The 15187-nt window shown below is 56.4% G+C and overlaps 1 protein-coding gene across 1 annotated transcript; it reads right to left on the bottom strand.

Annotated features, from left to right (window-relative positions):
- Positions 1-5156: 5156 nt before the first annotated feature.
- On the bottom strand, positions 5157-15057 carry LOC120888065 (interferon lambda-3-like). The gene is made up of 5 exons (XM_078032898.1): positions 15013-15057; positions 6030-6107; positions 5658-5801; positions 5468-5563; positions 5157-5392 (listed from the first exon to the last, which is right to left on the bottom strand). Exons 1-5 carry the CDS (start codon positions 15055-15057, stop codon positions 5294-5296), a joined length of 462 nt encoding a protein of 153 aa, XP_077889024.1. The 3' UTR covers positions 5157-5293.
- Positions 15058-15187: the final 130 nt, after the last annotated feature.

Genomic DNA, 15187 nt, shown 5'->3' with positions numbered 1-15187 from the left:
CTTTTTCCAGGTACTGAGGCTGGAGCCAGTGTCTCTTCCAGGTGTCCCATGGCCCCTGGGGATGCCTGCACCTGCCCCCAGGCCTGTCCAGGTCCTCACAGGACCCCAGAGAGCTGCTCGGGAGCCGTGCCTTTGGTTTTCCCCTCTGGCTAACCCCCTCCTGGTGCTGGGGACTGAACCAGGGATGCTCCACCACTGAGCCACACCCACGGCCCCCCTCCATTTTTCCCTTTTTGGGGGTACTGGAGATTGAACCCGGGGGTGCTTGACCACTAAGTCACATCCCCACTCCTTTTTATTCTATTGATATTTTTTTTCTTTTGAGACAAATTCTCACTAAGTTTATTAGGACCTGGCTAAGATGCTGAGGGTGGCCTCCGATGTACGATCCTCCTGCCTCAGCCTCCTGAGCCGCTGGGATTACAAGCATGTGCCACCACGCCAGCCGTCTCTTGTCATCCTGACTGAACGTACCACCAGGAGTTCCACTGAGTGAAAAAGTAAGGGAAGGAATGGAAAGTTCAGGAAAAGGAGACATAGAACTCTTTGCCGGTGGCATAATCATCCACATAGAAGATCCAAGGAATCTGCAGAAATAGTCTTGGAACTGCTGAGGGGAGTTGAGCAAGGTCACAGGATACAAGGCAAATACACAAAAGCCAACACCGTTCTAAGCGACAGCAATGGATGCATCCCTCTGTCATCAAGCACTTACTGAGCACCTACTGTGTGGCAGGGACACCTACTGTGTGGCAGGGACTGTTGTAGGTGCTGGACACAAAGAAAAACAACAAAGACAAGAGTCTGCTTGGAACACTGAATTCAAACTCCAATGCTGCTGTGTGCACACCTGTAGTATCAGCAACTCGGGAGGCTGAGGCAGGAGGATCGCAGGTTTGAGGCTGGCTTCAGCAACCTAGCAAGGCCTTGTCTCAAAATAGGGCTGGGGTGCAGCTTGGTGTTAGAGGGCCCCTGGAGTCAATTCCTGGGACCAAAAAAAGAAAAATAAAACTATAATACCATTTTCAGTAACGAAAAAATGAAACATTTAAGTGAATGATAAAAAAAAACATGCATAGGACTCATATATACTAAAGGTGACAAAATTCTGATGAAAGACATCAAAGGAGACTTAAAAGCAAAGGGAGCTTCTGTGTTCATGGATGGGAATGCTCAAGAGACGCTCATCCACTCTGTACCGACAGATGGGTTCAAGGTGATTCCTATCAGACCCCAGGCAGGAGCCTTTGTAGATGGCTCTAAAGTTTACCGAGAGCTAAAGGGACCTGCACGGGCGCCACCATTTTCAAGAATGAAGTGGGGGTGAGGCTCCCTGACTCCAGGGCTCAGTGGCCGTGACGGTAATGAAGACGGTGTGGTGTCCCTGCAGAGCCGGGTGGAGAGCTGGGGACAGACGCAGGGACTCACCCCCGACTGACTCTTGAAAAAAGTCAACTTCTGCTCAGGAAGGACAGTAGCCTCCACCCAATGGCACCAGAACATCCGGACGTCGGTGGGCAGGAGGGACAGACTGCACATGGGTCCCAGGCTTTCACAGAGATTGAAACCGGGCGCCCCCTGCCGTCCCAGCCACTCAGGAGACGGGCGCAGGGGCATTGCGAGTTCAAGGCCAGCCTGGGCCACTTCATGAGGTCCCTGTGCTAAGCAGACAGACGGCTGAAAACTTTTAGAAAAGGAAAAAAAAATGAGGGACGGACTCACGGTGAGGCACCAGGAGCTCTTAACTCTACAAGGACGTGAAAGCCACGTGCACCGAGTGGAGACGGTACTTTGAATCTTGATCTCTTTCCCAGTCAGTGGGGGGGTGCAATGCTTTCTCCCCGCCCCCCGCCTCTCATGCTGGCCACCGAGCCCAGGGCCTCACGCACACTAGGCAAGGGCTCCACCACGGAGCTCCACCCCAACTCCCAGGGACCACGTCTCCGAGACGCCGGGCAGTGGCAGCCGCTGCAGCTCCCCGTCCGCCACGTGAGCACCAGGGCTGACCACCGACACCCTGCAGCGGGCCGCGTTGCTGGGCTGTGGTGTCCAGCGGTACATGGACCCAGTGCATTTTTGACTTGAGATGTTTCCAGTCTCTTCATAAGTTTGTTGGACAGATCTCCACGGGAAGTAGAGGGACATCTGTTTAGAAGAAAAAAATCTTTGCGATCAAGGGCTACGCAAACAGCTCTCAGACTTGACACCAAGGTCACAAGTCACGAAAGGAAAAAAAAAAAGGTAAATTGAATGTCATCAGTATTCATATTTTGGCTCCATGAAAGACCCCAATAAGGGATAAGAAGAGACATTTCACCTAGAGGCTACAAAGGAGCCCACGTCTGATATGTTAACGATCATTAGCCACCGGAAAAATGCACATTAAGACAACAATGAGATCTCGCCAGGCACCTATCAGAATGATCAAAACAAAAAACTGACAACACCCAGTGCTGGTGAAGATGATGATAAACCGGTCACTCCTGCATTGCTGGTGGGAGTGGCAATGGTGCAGCTGCTCTCCACCATGTTTCTCTCCTGAAGAAAGAACTGGATGCAAGAGGCAGAGTCCTAAATGAGGTTCAGGACTCCGATTCCAGACCTTCCCCCAGCCTTTCAGGATTTTCATTTTCTTTCTTTTTTCCAGGGTCTCGCACATGCTATTTGAATGCTCTACCACTGGGTTACACCCCCAGGACTTCTTTTATTATTATTATTATTATTTGTTTGTTTGTTGGCACTGGGGATGGAACCCAGGGGTACTCAACCACTGAGCCACATCCCCAGCCCCTTTTTGCACCTTATTTAGAGACAGGGTCTCACTGAGTTACTAAGCGCCTGGCTTTTCCTGAGGCTGCCTTTGAACTTGCGATCCTCCTAGGTCAGCCTCCCGAGCCGCTGGGATGACAGGTACCCGGCAGCACTTCCTGTTTTCTTACAAAATATTTAAGACTTACCAAAGAGTATTTGAAGTGCACACATGAGTCATGCATGTTAATGGTACATGAATATTCATGAACCCCTGCAGTCAGTCAAACTCAGAACATGGCAATGCTGGGGAGTCACCTTTGGGCCCTTCTTGGTTCCATTCACCTGGTGCCCAGTAGCCAGCTGGCACACGGCTTTATTTATGATCCCAGTGCTTTTCTGTTTGGTTTAATTATCCTGGAGTGGGCAGTTTGATTGTTGTTGACGCTTACCAAAATGCCACCTCAGGCTACGCAGACTTCTGCAACTTGACGTTGGAACTCAATGTCATGTTAAAATCAGACGCTGCCATGGAATGAGGAGGGCCGGGGGTTTATTGGCAGGTGACACCTGGGAGAGAGAGCTACAGAGGAGGGGAGATCTGGCAGGGAAAACTGACGCTGGGATGCAGATGGGGCACATCTGGAAAGCAACAGGGATTAGTGCCACCGGGAAAGGAGAGACGCAGAAAATTGTCTGTGGCTTCCCTGGTCTTGGCTTCGGAATGGAGGCGGATTCTGCAGATGCCGTGGCTGGAAGCTAAGTGGCATGTTCTCTTTTGCAAGGGGATCCAAGTGGCGCCCCTCCAAGGATGCCGGAGTTCTAAGATTAATCCACGTGGAGAAGTGTAGCCAGACGCGGTGGCGCACGCCTTGGAATCTGAGATACCTGGGAGGCTGAGGCAAGAGGTTCATGAGTCCAGGCCAGCAACTTGACTTTGCCTCAAAACAAAAATGGAGCCGGGTGCTGTGATGCACGCCTGTCATCCCAGGGGCTCTGGAGGCTGAGGCAGGAGGATGGCAAGTTCAAAGCCAGCCTCAGCAATTTAGCAAGACCCTATTTCAAAACAAAACAAAACAAACAAAACAAATCAACAACAACAACAACAACAACAACAACAAGCTGGAGATGTGGCTCAGAGGTTGAGCACCCCTGGGTTCAGTTCCCAGTACCAGAAAAGGAAAAAAAAAGCTGTTCACTCATTTTCTTTACTTTTTTTAATATTTATTTTTTAGCTTTAGGTATCTAGATGGGTGGACACAATATCTTTATTTTACATTGATGTGGTGCTGAGGATCGAACCCAGTGCCTCATGCATGCTAGGCGAGTGCTCTGCCACCGAGCCCCAGCCCAGCCCAGCCCTCATCCATTCTCTTACTGCATAGTTTCCGGGACTCCATTTCCTTTATCCATCCAGTTAGTGGCTCTTTGGATGGTTTCTAACTTCTCGTTGTCACCAACAATGCTCCAAAGTACATTCTTGTGCCGGCTTCAGTGCACAGGTGCTGGAGTCTCCGTGGATATATCTTAGGGGGAGAGTTTCTGGCTCATAGAGTCTGCATCTGTTGGACTTCCAAGGTAATGCCAGAAGCTTCTCCCAAACTCTTCACTTACCGCGCACACCGCTCCCCTTCCACTTAGGCTAGCTCGGGTGGGTTTCCGTTGCTTGCAATCAATATGAGTTCTAACCTACCTAGGCCCACCAACGACACGCCTTCTGGATGACATCTCTCTCTGGGACATTCCTGGGACAACCCTGACAGTAGTCACCTGCAGTGGTTGACACGTGTCCTCAAGTCGAAATCTCATTGTCACTGCAACAGCAGCAAGAGGTGGAACTACAAGAGGTGACTGGGTCACGGGCCGCCACCTTCAGGATGGATGAGGGCTGTCCCTAGCCTGGGAGGGGGCTCCCTCCGAGTTCCCTGGACGGTCCTGCTCCCACGCATGCGCGCTTTCGGGACAGGCGAGAGGCCACGCCCTCCGGGGCTCCGAGGCCTCGGGCAGGCGCCCTGGACTCCCGGGCTCTGGAACTGGAAGAAGTAAATCTCCCTTCTGAGTGGACCCTGCGGTCCCGGGGACGCGGTGCCAGTGGCCGAGAATGGAAACCACCACCAAAGGCGGTGATGGCGGATGTGACACAGTCACGACGAGTGTCCTTAGAGACACACCCGGTGCAGACCCGAGCCCAGGAGGAGGCCACCGTCCTGCTGACCTGACCCGACACAGCCCCCTGGGGCAGCTTGTTCCTTGTGACTGCTGGTCGGGCCCAGGACGTGCAGCCGAAAGTGTCCCGTGATCCCCATTTGTTCCTTGAGGTTCTCCCTCTCCCCCTTTCTCACTGCCCCCCCCCTCCCCGTCAGTCACAGTCAGACACTTAGACAAACAAGGTCAACGTCACAGGCAAATTGTTTATTTTCCACAAAGTGCATAAAAATCACAAGAATAAACATCTTTTGGGGACTTTACAACCAAATACCTCTGGAGGCCTCGATGGAAGGGCCTCATGATATCTAAGTGGCGGGGACATGCAGCAGGGTGTGGGTCAGACGCACAGGTGTCCACTGGCCACACACTTCAGATCGCGCACCAGGAGGCGGAGGAGGTTGAAGGTGACGGAGGCCTGGAGGCAGGCGGGGGACTCCTGTGGGGACAGGGGCTCAGTGGCTGCCGTGGCCAGGCCCAGCTGCTCCACCTCCGTCTTCTGCCACCCACTCACCTTCTCGGGGGCCTGCTGCAGCCTCTGTAGCCAGTGGGACAGGCGGTGGCGGTGGCGACCCTGGGGCCTGGGGCCTGCCGTGGGCTGAGCCGGGGCCTGTGGGCAGAGGAGGGCGTGTGAAGTGGGCCTGGGCACAGGGGACAGGCGGTGTCACAGCCATGGCCCAGCCGCCCAGGACCCCAGGACTCACACAGGCCTGCAGCTGGGACTGGATGTGGCCCAGCGTGTGAAGGGGCTGGTCCAGGACGTCCCCCAGGGTCGAGTTGGCCATGGTCCCCAGGACCCGCAGTGTCAGGGCCAGCTCTGCCTGCAAGGCCACAGGGCGCTCCCACACCTGAGGGCACAGAGACAGTGAGAGGTCTCCCTGAGAGAGAGCTGGGAGGGGACAGGGAGGGAGGGAGGGAGAGGGAGGAGGAGGGGCAGGAGGGGCACAGCAGTGCAGGCAGCAGGACTGGGGAGGGACAGTGGGCAGGGAGGGAGAGGGACCGTGAGAAGGACAGGGTCCCCTGGGAGGCGCCGAGTGGGCCCAGGAGGCCAGGCTGGCCTGGCTCTGCCAGCTCACCTGCAGCTGCCGCAGGTCCCAGGGCCTGGGGAAGAGCGGGGAGGGGCACTTGAGGTCCTTGGGCAAGAGCGACTCCTCCTGGGGAGCAAGGGCACAGGTTAGCCCACACTGGAGGGCGAAGGTTAGCCCACACAATAGGGGCCCAGGGAGCCTCATGAAGGGGTCCTTCACCCTCTCAAAGCCTCACCTTCACCTCCCCCAGCTTCCTTCCTGGCTCCTGGGCCTCTTCCCCAAGAGGAGGCTGCAGCTCTCCCAGGCTCAGGGCTCAGGGTCTCACACTTGCTCTCCTAGGGCATCTCTGACCTCAGTCTCCTCTTCTAGATCTCAGCCTCAAAATGCCAGCATTTTTTAATTGATTTTATTTTTTAAATACATAACAGCGGAATGCATTACAATTCTTATTACACATATAGAGCACAGTTTTTCATATCTCTGTTAGTATATAAAGTATGTTCACACCAATTCATGTCTTCATACATGTACGCTGGATAATGATATCCATCACATTCCACCTTTATTGCTGACCCCCCCTTCCTCCCTTCCCCGCCCACCCCTCTGCCCTATCTAGAGTTCATGTAATCCTCATCTAAGGCTCGGCCTCCCTACCCCACTATGAGTCAGCCTCCTTATTATCAGAGAAAACGTTCGCCATTTGGTTTTTTGGGATTGGCTAACTTCACTTAGCACTATCCTCTCTAACTCCATCCATTTCCCTGCAGATGCCATGATCTTATTCTCCTTTCCTGCTGAGTAATATTCCATTGTGTATACAGGCCACATTTTTTTAATCCATTCCTCTACTGAAGGGCATCTAGGTTGGCTCCACAGTTTAGCTGTTGTGAATCGTGCCGCCATAGACACTGATGTGGCTGTGTCCCTGTGGTAGCTGTTTCTAAGTCCTTCTGACTGATGGTTCGAATTGATTTTAGGAACCTGGTAAAATCCTGTGTGTAAATCATCACAAGGAGCATGCCGTCCAACAGACCTCACAGCAATCCCACCAGAGAATCGTTAGAAGCAACTCTATTAAAACTAAGAAACAAACAAACAAAAAAATGCCAGCGCTTCCCGCTCCACCCAGCCTGTCCCCCGCCCAGCTCCTGGGCACACGCCGCCGCCGCTGCAGGAAACGCGCGCAGACACCGGGAGCCTGGGGCCGGGGAAGCCCGGGGCGGGGCCGGGGAGCCCTGGGAAAGGGAAACCGACCCAGGTTCCGAGTTCTCCCACCGGAAGGCGACTTCCTGAGCGGGACGGTTCCTGGCAGCCCCGGGTGGGTCCACGAGGCCGCCCGCAGGTGCGGGAGCAGGTGTGGGAGGGGCTTGTTCTGGCCACGCCCACAGGGGGGCGGTGAGCGGGTTCCCTCTTGGGGGAGAGGTTGTTGGAGGCTCCTGAAGGGAGGCTGCTTAGGGGAGGGGAGAGCACCCAGAGGGAGGAGTGCTGTGGGATGGGAGGACAGAGAGAGTTAATAAGCCAAAGACAGAACTAAAGAAAACTAAGAGGGAAAGATGCGGCGCGCAGGCCTGTAACCCAGACCGGGAGGCTGACGGAGGAGGCTCACAAGCTCCAGACCAGCCTCAGCACCGAAGCAGGACGGCCTCAAAACACAACAGTGCAAAGGGCCGGGGATGCAGCTCAGTGGTAAAGCCCCCTGGGTTCAATCCCCTGAACCCAGACAACAATTATCAAAATTTAGAGAATGGAAGGATTTGATCAGGGCGGGCCCATTCAGATTCTGGAGCATCTCACTGAACTGCATTCATAGGAACACTTGATACACGTTACTCAAAAAGAAAAGAAAGTGTGAAGATGGGAGATTGATTGGATCTGAGTGTGCACCAAGCAACAGGGACTTGTGATTGCTACTAAACGATCGACCATAAAGTTTATTACCAGATGGTCACTCATGAACCTGTGGGCCCGGCGTGATCTGCAGAGGGTGAAATCAAGGAAACATTTCTACCTGTGAATTCCATTTATAGTTTGTTTTCTTCTCTCTTTAAAAAGTCTCCTTCTTTCAATGTGCTTATTGGCCTCTGAGTGATAGCAAAGCTTCTTCTGGGTAAATTGTGGTCAGGTGTGGACATCCAGTTTCACTGAAAGCCTTTTGGGGTTCAACCCTCTTTTTTCCTTTGTTCAGAATTATTTTAGTGTTATTTTAGCCAGGCATGGTGGCGCATGCCTGTAATCCCAGCAACTGGGGAGGCTGAGACAGGAGGACACAAGTTTGAGGCTAGCCTCTGCATAAGTGAGGTTTTATCTCAAAATAAAATTTTAAAAGGTGGTGGTGGGGGAGCTGGAGATGTAACTCAATGGTAAAGCACCCCTGGGTTCAATCCCAATACCAAAAATAAATTATTTAAAAACTGTACACATTTGGGGGGGGGTACAGTGTGATAATTTGATACAAGGATACGGTGTCAATATCCAGGCTTCAAAAATTATTCTTGTCCGTCGTGAGCGTGCATCAGAATAATAAATAGTTAAAAACTTTTAAACACACACACAAATGAAAGGACAGCCCCCCACATCGGATACCAATGGGGGGACAGTAATGAAAGTGTCACAGAGGAGCTCAGGTGCAGCTAAAGCCTTTGAAGGATCCCGTTGACTGTGACCGACCCTTTCCTCTATTTGGCCCATCATTGGTGCAGGAAGTGTTTATGGGGCGGTTACTGCGGGTGGAAACTTCTAGACACTCCAGATCCACCAAGAACAAAAGACACGATGCCCTGCCCCTCCCAGAGGTGTGCTAGTGGGACGGCCAGACAACAGCAAAACAATAAATAATAACAACGAAGTCGGTTGCAAGAAGCGCTTCCGAGAAAAATCAAGTGGGAGATGGAGTGGGGTGTGCAGAGGGAGCCACGTGCTGTGAGACGGTTGCAGAAGGTGACATCATCACAGATAGAGGGACCGTCGGTGCCAAGGGAGCACGTGAGGGGCACCTCACTGGCCCTGCCCGTCCTGACATTGCCACACATGACAGAATCCGCAGTGCACCACGCCTGCCACCCCAGCAGCCCGGGAGGCTGAGGCAGGAGGATTGCGGAGTTCAAAGCCAGCCTCAGGGAAAGCCAGGCCCTCAGCAACTCAAAGAGACCCTGACTCCAAATTAAAAACAAAAAGGGCTGGGGTGCGGCTCGATGGTGAAGGGCCCCGGAGCTCAGTCCTTGGTATCTACGCCCTAAAATAGATGGAGAGTCCTCTTCACACTTTGAAGGTGGGAACTGGGCTTCCCGCTGCCTTGACAGTGAGGGACTGGCGAGGGGACCTGGCTGAGCCTGCAGCAGGGACGCGCTGGCGGAGCTGTCTCACACCTGGTCTCACGGGCACCTCCTGCCTTCAGAGGCGTGGGGTTTCTTGAGGACCCTTGGCCGGGTTCTCTGTCACCTGACTCTTGCACATCTAAGGAGTCCCCCGAGGGGACACAGGGGCTGACTTTTCGTGTCCACCCAATCCCCTACCCTCCCTCCTTGTCCTAGATATGGAGACCAGTATTGGCCACTGTTGTGGCGTGGAATCCCGGGGTCCCCAGGGCAGCAGTGTTCCGAGGGGCTTGGGGGGAGAGATTGGCTCTGACGTCATCCGTGGATTAATCCTCAGGTGGATTCATGATCGAGTGGACTTTGGAGGTAGAGGAAATTGTGGGCAGTGGGGTGCAGCTGGAGGTGTGCCCTGAAGGATGTGTCTTGTCCCCATCGCTCTCTCTCTCTCTCTCCCTCTCTCTCCCACTCTCTCCTTTCTGACCACGATGGTGAGCCTCACCACAGGCCCAGAGACAATGGAGCCGAGGGACCTTGGACCGCAGCCTCTGGAATGTGATCCAAAAAACTCTTTGCTCCCCTAAGCTGGTTCATTTTGTCACAACCGTGGAAAGCTGAGGATGACAGCCACCAAACTGAAGATTCCCTCTCCTCTCATCCTTGGGGCTCCCTGTGGCTTCCCTCTCCCCAGGACCTAACCTTGGTGGCCCTGCTCTGTTGGAATCAGGACCTGCCTGGGGGCCAGACTTTCCTGTGCAGATGAGGACAGACTCAGAGCAAGGCAGAACAATCCAGGGCGGGCTGTGGTTTGGAAGGGCAGGAAAAAAATTATATATTTTCATTCCACTTCAACCTAAAATTTGACATTTCCTGTCTGTATTAGTCTCTGACGGCTGCTGTAACAAAACAGCGTAAACAGTGTGTGGAACAACTCAGAATGGGCAACGGAGAAGGGATCAGCCAAAGGTGTGCATCCAACTCAGTCCTGGGAAGCGGAAAAAAAACAGTCACCAAAGGACAAATACAATGTGACCACACTTACAGGAAGTCCATAAAGAGGTCACATGCAGAGAGACACAGCAGATGGTAGTTGCCAAGGTGAGGAGGAGTGGGGGGGGCAGGGCTGGAGATTTGGTTTGGCGGGATGGACAGGGCCAGGCAGTTGTAGCTCCGCAGGGTGAATCTGCTTCACACAGCTGAACTGGAGGCCTTGAAGTGGATAAATGGCAGACCTGGGGTGTATTGGCCACAAGACAGTTTTTTAAAAATTGTCCAGGGCTGGGGGTGCAGCTCAGGGGTGGGGCACTTGCTTAGCCTGAGGGAGGCCTGGGTTGATCCCCAGCCACACAACACCAACGCGCAAGATGTAAATGTAAGTTATTTCACCAAGAGGAACAGGAATAGGGACAAACCGACCAGCCAGTGCCTCAAAAGCCAAGGAATTCTGAAGGTCAGACATCTGGGCTCAAGGTCGGGGGCCAGGGCCTCAGGAGCCCTGAGATGGGGCTCAGCTTTTCAGCTCCCAGACGCCTGCGTTCTGGCTCCTCATGGCCCCTCACGTCACTGCACCCTCCTGCTCCCCTTGTCACCCCTCCTGGGGGACACTGGCCTCCTGTCGCCCCCGATGAGGCCCTCGGTGAGGGCACTGGACAGCCCAGACGTCCTGTCCCCATGGCCCTGGCTTCATGTCACCTGCAGGTCCCTCTGCCACTCGGGGCTACATATCCTCAGGGCCCAGGAGTTAGGGCCGTGGGTGGGGCCACCATTCAGGCCACCACACACAGTGCCAGCAGACCTGGGACTGTCACCCGAGGGCCTCCCGCACACTCACTTCCGCCCCTTCAGGTCCCTCTCGCTCATCTCACTCCCGAGTCAGGCGGTGGTTACGGCAGCCAGGTGACTCCGCTGTGCCACGCAGTGACCAAGCAGCTCGTGGACAACGACATCACGGGCGGGAAACGTCCTGATGCCCGCGTTACTTGGCCCCGGGTGGCTTTGTCCTGGGCGACTTCTGCTGCTGAGGGGGATCGGGCTCCGCCAGGTGCCGAGGCCCGGAGCCAGGACGCTGCAGCCCTGTCCTGGGGACGCGGGAGCCAGCCGGACACACGGAGTCCTCCTGTCCCTCTCTGACCTCCTGTCCCGGTGGAGGGCACAGGGACCCGCTCCTGCCTTCTGCCGTGACCTTGTGTCTTGGTGCCCGGCTCGGCTGGCAGTCCCCACCCAGCAGGTGGCCCTGGGCCTGGGCCGGGGCAGCGGGTCCGCAGCCGGGCTCTTGTTGGCTTGGACGATTTAGAGATCCTTGTAAGAAACAGAGAAGAAAAATATTTTACTTTGCTATTTTTATAAAAATAAGCAATCATGGGAATATATGGAGAGAGTCACCCCCAGGCCTGGGGAGGGACAGCGCAGGGCAGGCCACACGGGCCACCTGCCGCTCCACAGGTCCCCTCCGCAGGACCCCACCACGGCCCCATGTCTAGCACTCAATGCTCGGGGCTCCTGGGGACACTCTTTCTGGGGAAAGGGAAGGACAGGGAGCCACAGGCAAGTGCCTCGCCTCAATCTAGTTCCTTCCGAGTGGACAGCCCATGGCCAGTGTCAGCTGCCACCAAGGGACTAGAGCCCCTGAAACGGCTGCAGGTGGGACAGCTCTGGGGACGCCCAACTACAGAGCTCCGCAGTTGGGGGAAAGGACCCGGCTGCACTTGGGGGGACCTTGGACCCCCTGCTGTGGCCCTCACGTCCCTGCAAGGCGTCCCCTGAAACCCCCTCCTCAGAGCTCTGCCTGCAGCCGCCCCTCAGCGCTCCCAGGAGCCAGGCCTCGGCTTCCTCCCCAAAGAGGTCCCAGTGGACTTGGCCCCGGGCCTCAGGAACGGGGTCACTGGCTGCTGGGCTGGCCGTGGGGACCCGCGCACGGTGACAGGGGGAGCACGCTGTCCCTGCCGTGCTCAGGGGCACAGTGGAGAGAGCCGTCACCCTGGTGGCAGGGGGGGACGCTGGCAAGAGGAGGCTGCGAGGGGCAGAATCCCTGGTGCCAGAGAAACTCGGGGAAACTGAGCCAGGACCCTGGGACCCGATGGCTCTGGCCGAGACGCCGATTCTCAGAGACACTGAGAGGCTCAGGAGAGGCAGCGCCACCGCGTCAGGGGGACCCCAGGTCCGTGCTGGTCCTGGAGGAGAGGACACGGGAGAGTGTCTTCAGAGCGGGGAGCCCCAGGAAGGGCCCTTGCCCCTGAGGGACCTGGAGAACTGCCTTGGGGACATGGGGTCAGGGCAGTGACAACCTCCACTCCCAGAGCCCCCTGGGCCTGCAGGAGCAGCCACGTCCCCTGGTCAGAACTGGAGGTGTCCCCCGCTGGGTGATCTGGCAAGGACCTCAGATGACAGTGACGCCAAGCAGACCGTCACCTTCATCCCTGGCTCCTCCACGTGTGTTGGCTTACACGGTGCCCGGCTGTCCCTGAAGTCCTGGGGCCACAAATCCTAGTTCAGCATCCAGGGGCCCCAATCCAGTGCAGCTGGCGGGAGGGCCCACTCCCGGGGATCCAGGGGCACAACTGCTTTCTCGCCCGCTGGCCCTGGGGTCCCCGTGTTCCTTGGCGGTGGTCCCTGCCCTCCACCCTCAGGATCTCGGGGTGTCTGGCAGGAGCCGTGTCCTCCCGCTCAGCCCCATCTCCACGGGGCCTCTCCCTGCCCACGTCTGGGTGCCTATGTCCCCTCTGGGAGGTCACCAGTCACACTGCATTGGGCCCACCCTGATGGCTTTGCTTGCTTGATTGCCACTATAGAGACCGTCTCCACGGAAGGTCACATTGCAGGTGGGGGACGAGGACTTCAGCAAACCTTGGGGACAGCTGGAGGACCCAAATGCAGCCTGGGCAGGTGGGTGGGGGAGAGGTCACCAGCATGGAGCCTTCTCCTAGGACAGAACGTGTGCCAGTCCAGCAGGGGCGATGGAGGCGGGTGGGAGGCTGGGAACTGGGAGCCCAGTGTCCTGGTGGCACCTCAGGAAGAGGTGGGAGGGGGTGAGGCTGGGAATGTCCCATGGGGCTGCATGGCCTCCCGCTCTGGGGTCCGCAGAGGGGCTTCGGGGTGACCCTCTGACTTCCAGGGGGACAAGGGAACCCAGACCATCCAGACGCCCCAAGGTGGCTCCGTCAGGGCCAGGAGGGGCGCTCGGGGGTGCTCCTAGAAGCCGGCCCCCTGATGGCCGTGGACGTAAGAGGACCTGACACGAGGCCAGGCAGTGACAAGGACGTCCTGGGAAGGCAGATGCGATTGCAGTGATGGAGAGCGTGATCGCACTGGCCGCCCGTGGGCCCGACCCAGGAGACCTGGGGGAGAACAGACGTCTCCAGGGGGGACAGGAGGGCAGCCATGGGGCGTCTCTGAATTTGCACAAAGAAACCCAGGAGCGGGGCCCGGGCTGCATCAGAGGCCCTGAGAGGAAGCCCTGCGCCCTCCCCAGGTGGCAGCCTGAGTCGGCCTCCAGTGTGGGTGGGAGGGAGGGACGGGGACCTGGGAGGGGGACCCACGCGTCACAGCAGGGGTGTCAGGAGCCATTCCTCAGCCCTGCTGCCCAGGCCCCGACCTGGGTGCTGCCTGCCTTGAGCTGGCTCCTGACGGCCAGGGCGCGTTCCCTGACTCCTTGTTGCTGTCGCTGTTCCTGTTTGTCCTGGGGGCTGACCCAGGGCACCTGGCCACGGGGTCCACAGGGAGCCCCCCCTTATCACTTGGAGACGGGGTCTCCCTGCGCTGCTGGGAGGAACCTCCAACTTGGAATCCTCCTGCCTCAGCCTCTCAGCAGCTGGGCTGCAGGTGTGCGCCTCTGCCCTCCAGCGGTCAAGGTCAAGGAGGGCGTTTGCATGTGAACGAAGCCATTTAAAATGTAAAGGACACTTGGGACAACTTAGATATAAGAGATAATTAGTGTCAAAAGTCCCTTTCTACCTACTTCCTGTATCACTCTGCCCTTGAGGCTCACAGTCTCCTGGGTTGGATTGTGTCCCCATAGTGTGTGGGGCAGTCCTAACCCCGTACTCAGAGGGTGACCCCATTTAGAGTAGGGCCACTGCACACGGGAGCTGTTAAGACGAGGTCATTGCAGGGGGCCTGAGCCCCGGTGTCCTCATAAGTCAAGGAAGAAGAGAGGAAGGGGAGACCCCAGGGAGCAGAGGCCAGGGGACAACGGAGGCAGACACTGCAGGTGCCTCTGAGGAAGGCTCAGGATGGCCACAAACTCCAAAAGGACATCCGAGGCTCATGGTTTCAGTCCTGAGTTTATAAAAAGCTGGTTCCATTTCTTGGAGCTCAAATGAGGCTGGACATCAGGCAGAGGGTGTGGCGGAGGGAAGCTGCTCACAAGACGCCCAGGAAGCTCACTCCCCTCCCCAGACACCAAGTGCATCCCCCAGCCCCTTCCCCAGTGCCCCGCTGCCTCCAGCCACCCCCTGGATCCAGGGACCTCAGTTAATCCCCTCAGGGGTCAATTCCCTGATGAGGCCAAGGCGTGGCCCAGCCATTTCTCCCCACACCTTCCTGCAGGGTCTCACAGGTGACCTTGGGGGGACACCACATCTGAACACACCAAAGACCTAGGACACTAAAACACGCTGTCCCTGGCATCGATGTCGGGGGGGACACACCCAGGGCCACTCTGCAGCTCTCCCGAGGTCCCAGCTCACTGCAGCCTGACCTTGGCTGTGGTGCTGTGATGTCACCTTGGAACCTGGCAAGGGCCCCAGATTGCGTCTTTCTTCACCCATGGCCACTTGTCACCTATTACCTGCTCAGCCCCGCCAAGGGGCCACAGGCCACTGCCCTGAACAGAATCCTGGGACACAGGATCTGGGTGACTATGGAAGCTGGGGACCCAGCGTGCCACACTGAGCCTCC

The sequence above is a fragment of the Ictidomys tridecemlineatus genome, chromosome 15 (assembly GCF_052094955.1).
Source record: "Ictidomys tridecemlineatus isolate mIctTri1 chromosome 15, mIctTri1.hap1, whole genome shotgun sequence".
Lineage (NCBI taxonomy): Eukaryota > Metazoa > Chordata > Mammalia > Rodentia > Sciuridae > Ictidomys > Ictidomys tridecemlineatus.
The sequence above is the reverse complement of the archived record's forward strand: the minus strand, read 5'-3'. Positions and strand labels throughout refer to the sequence as shown.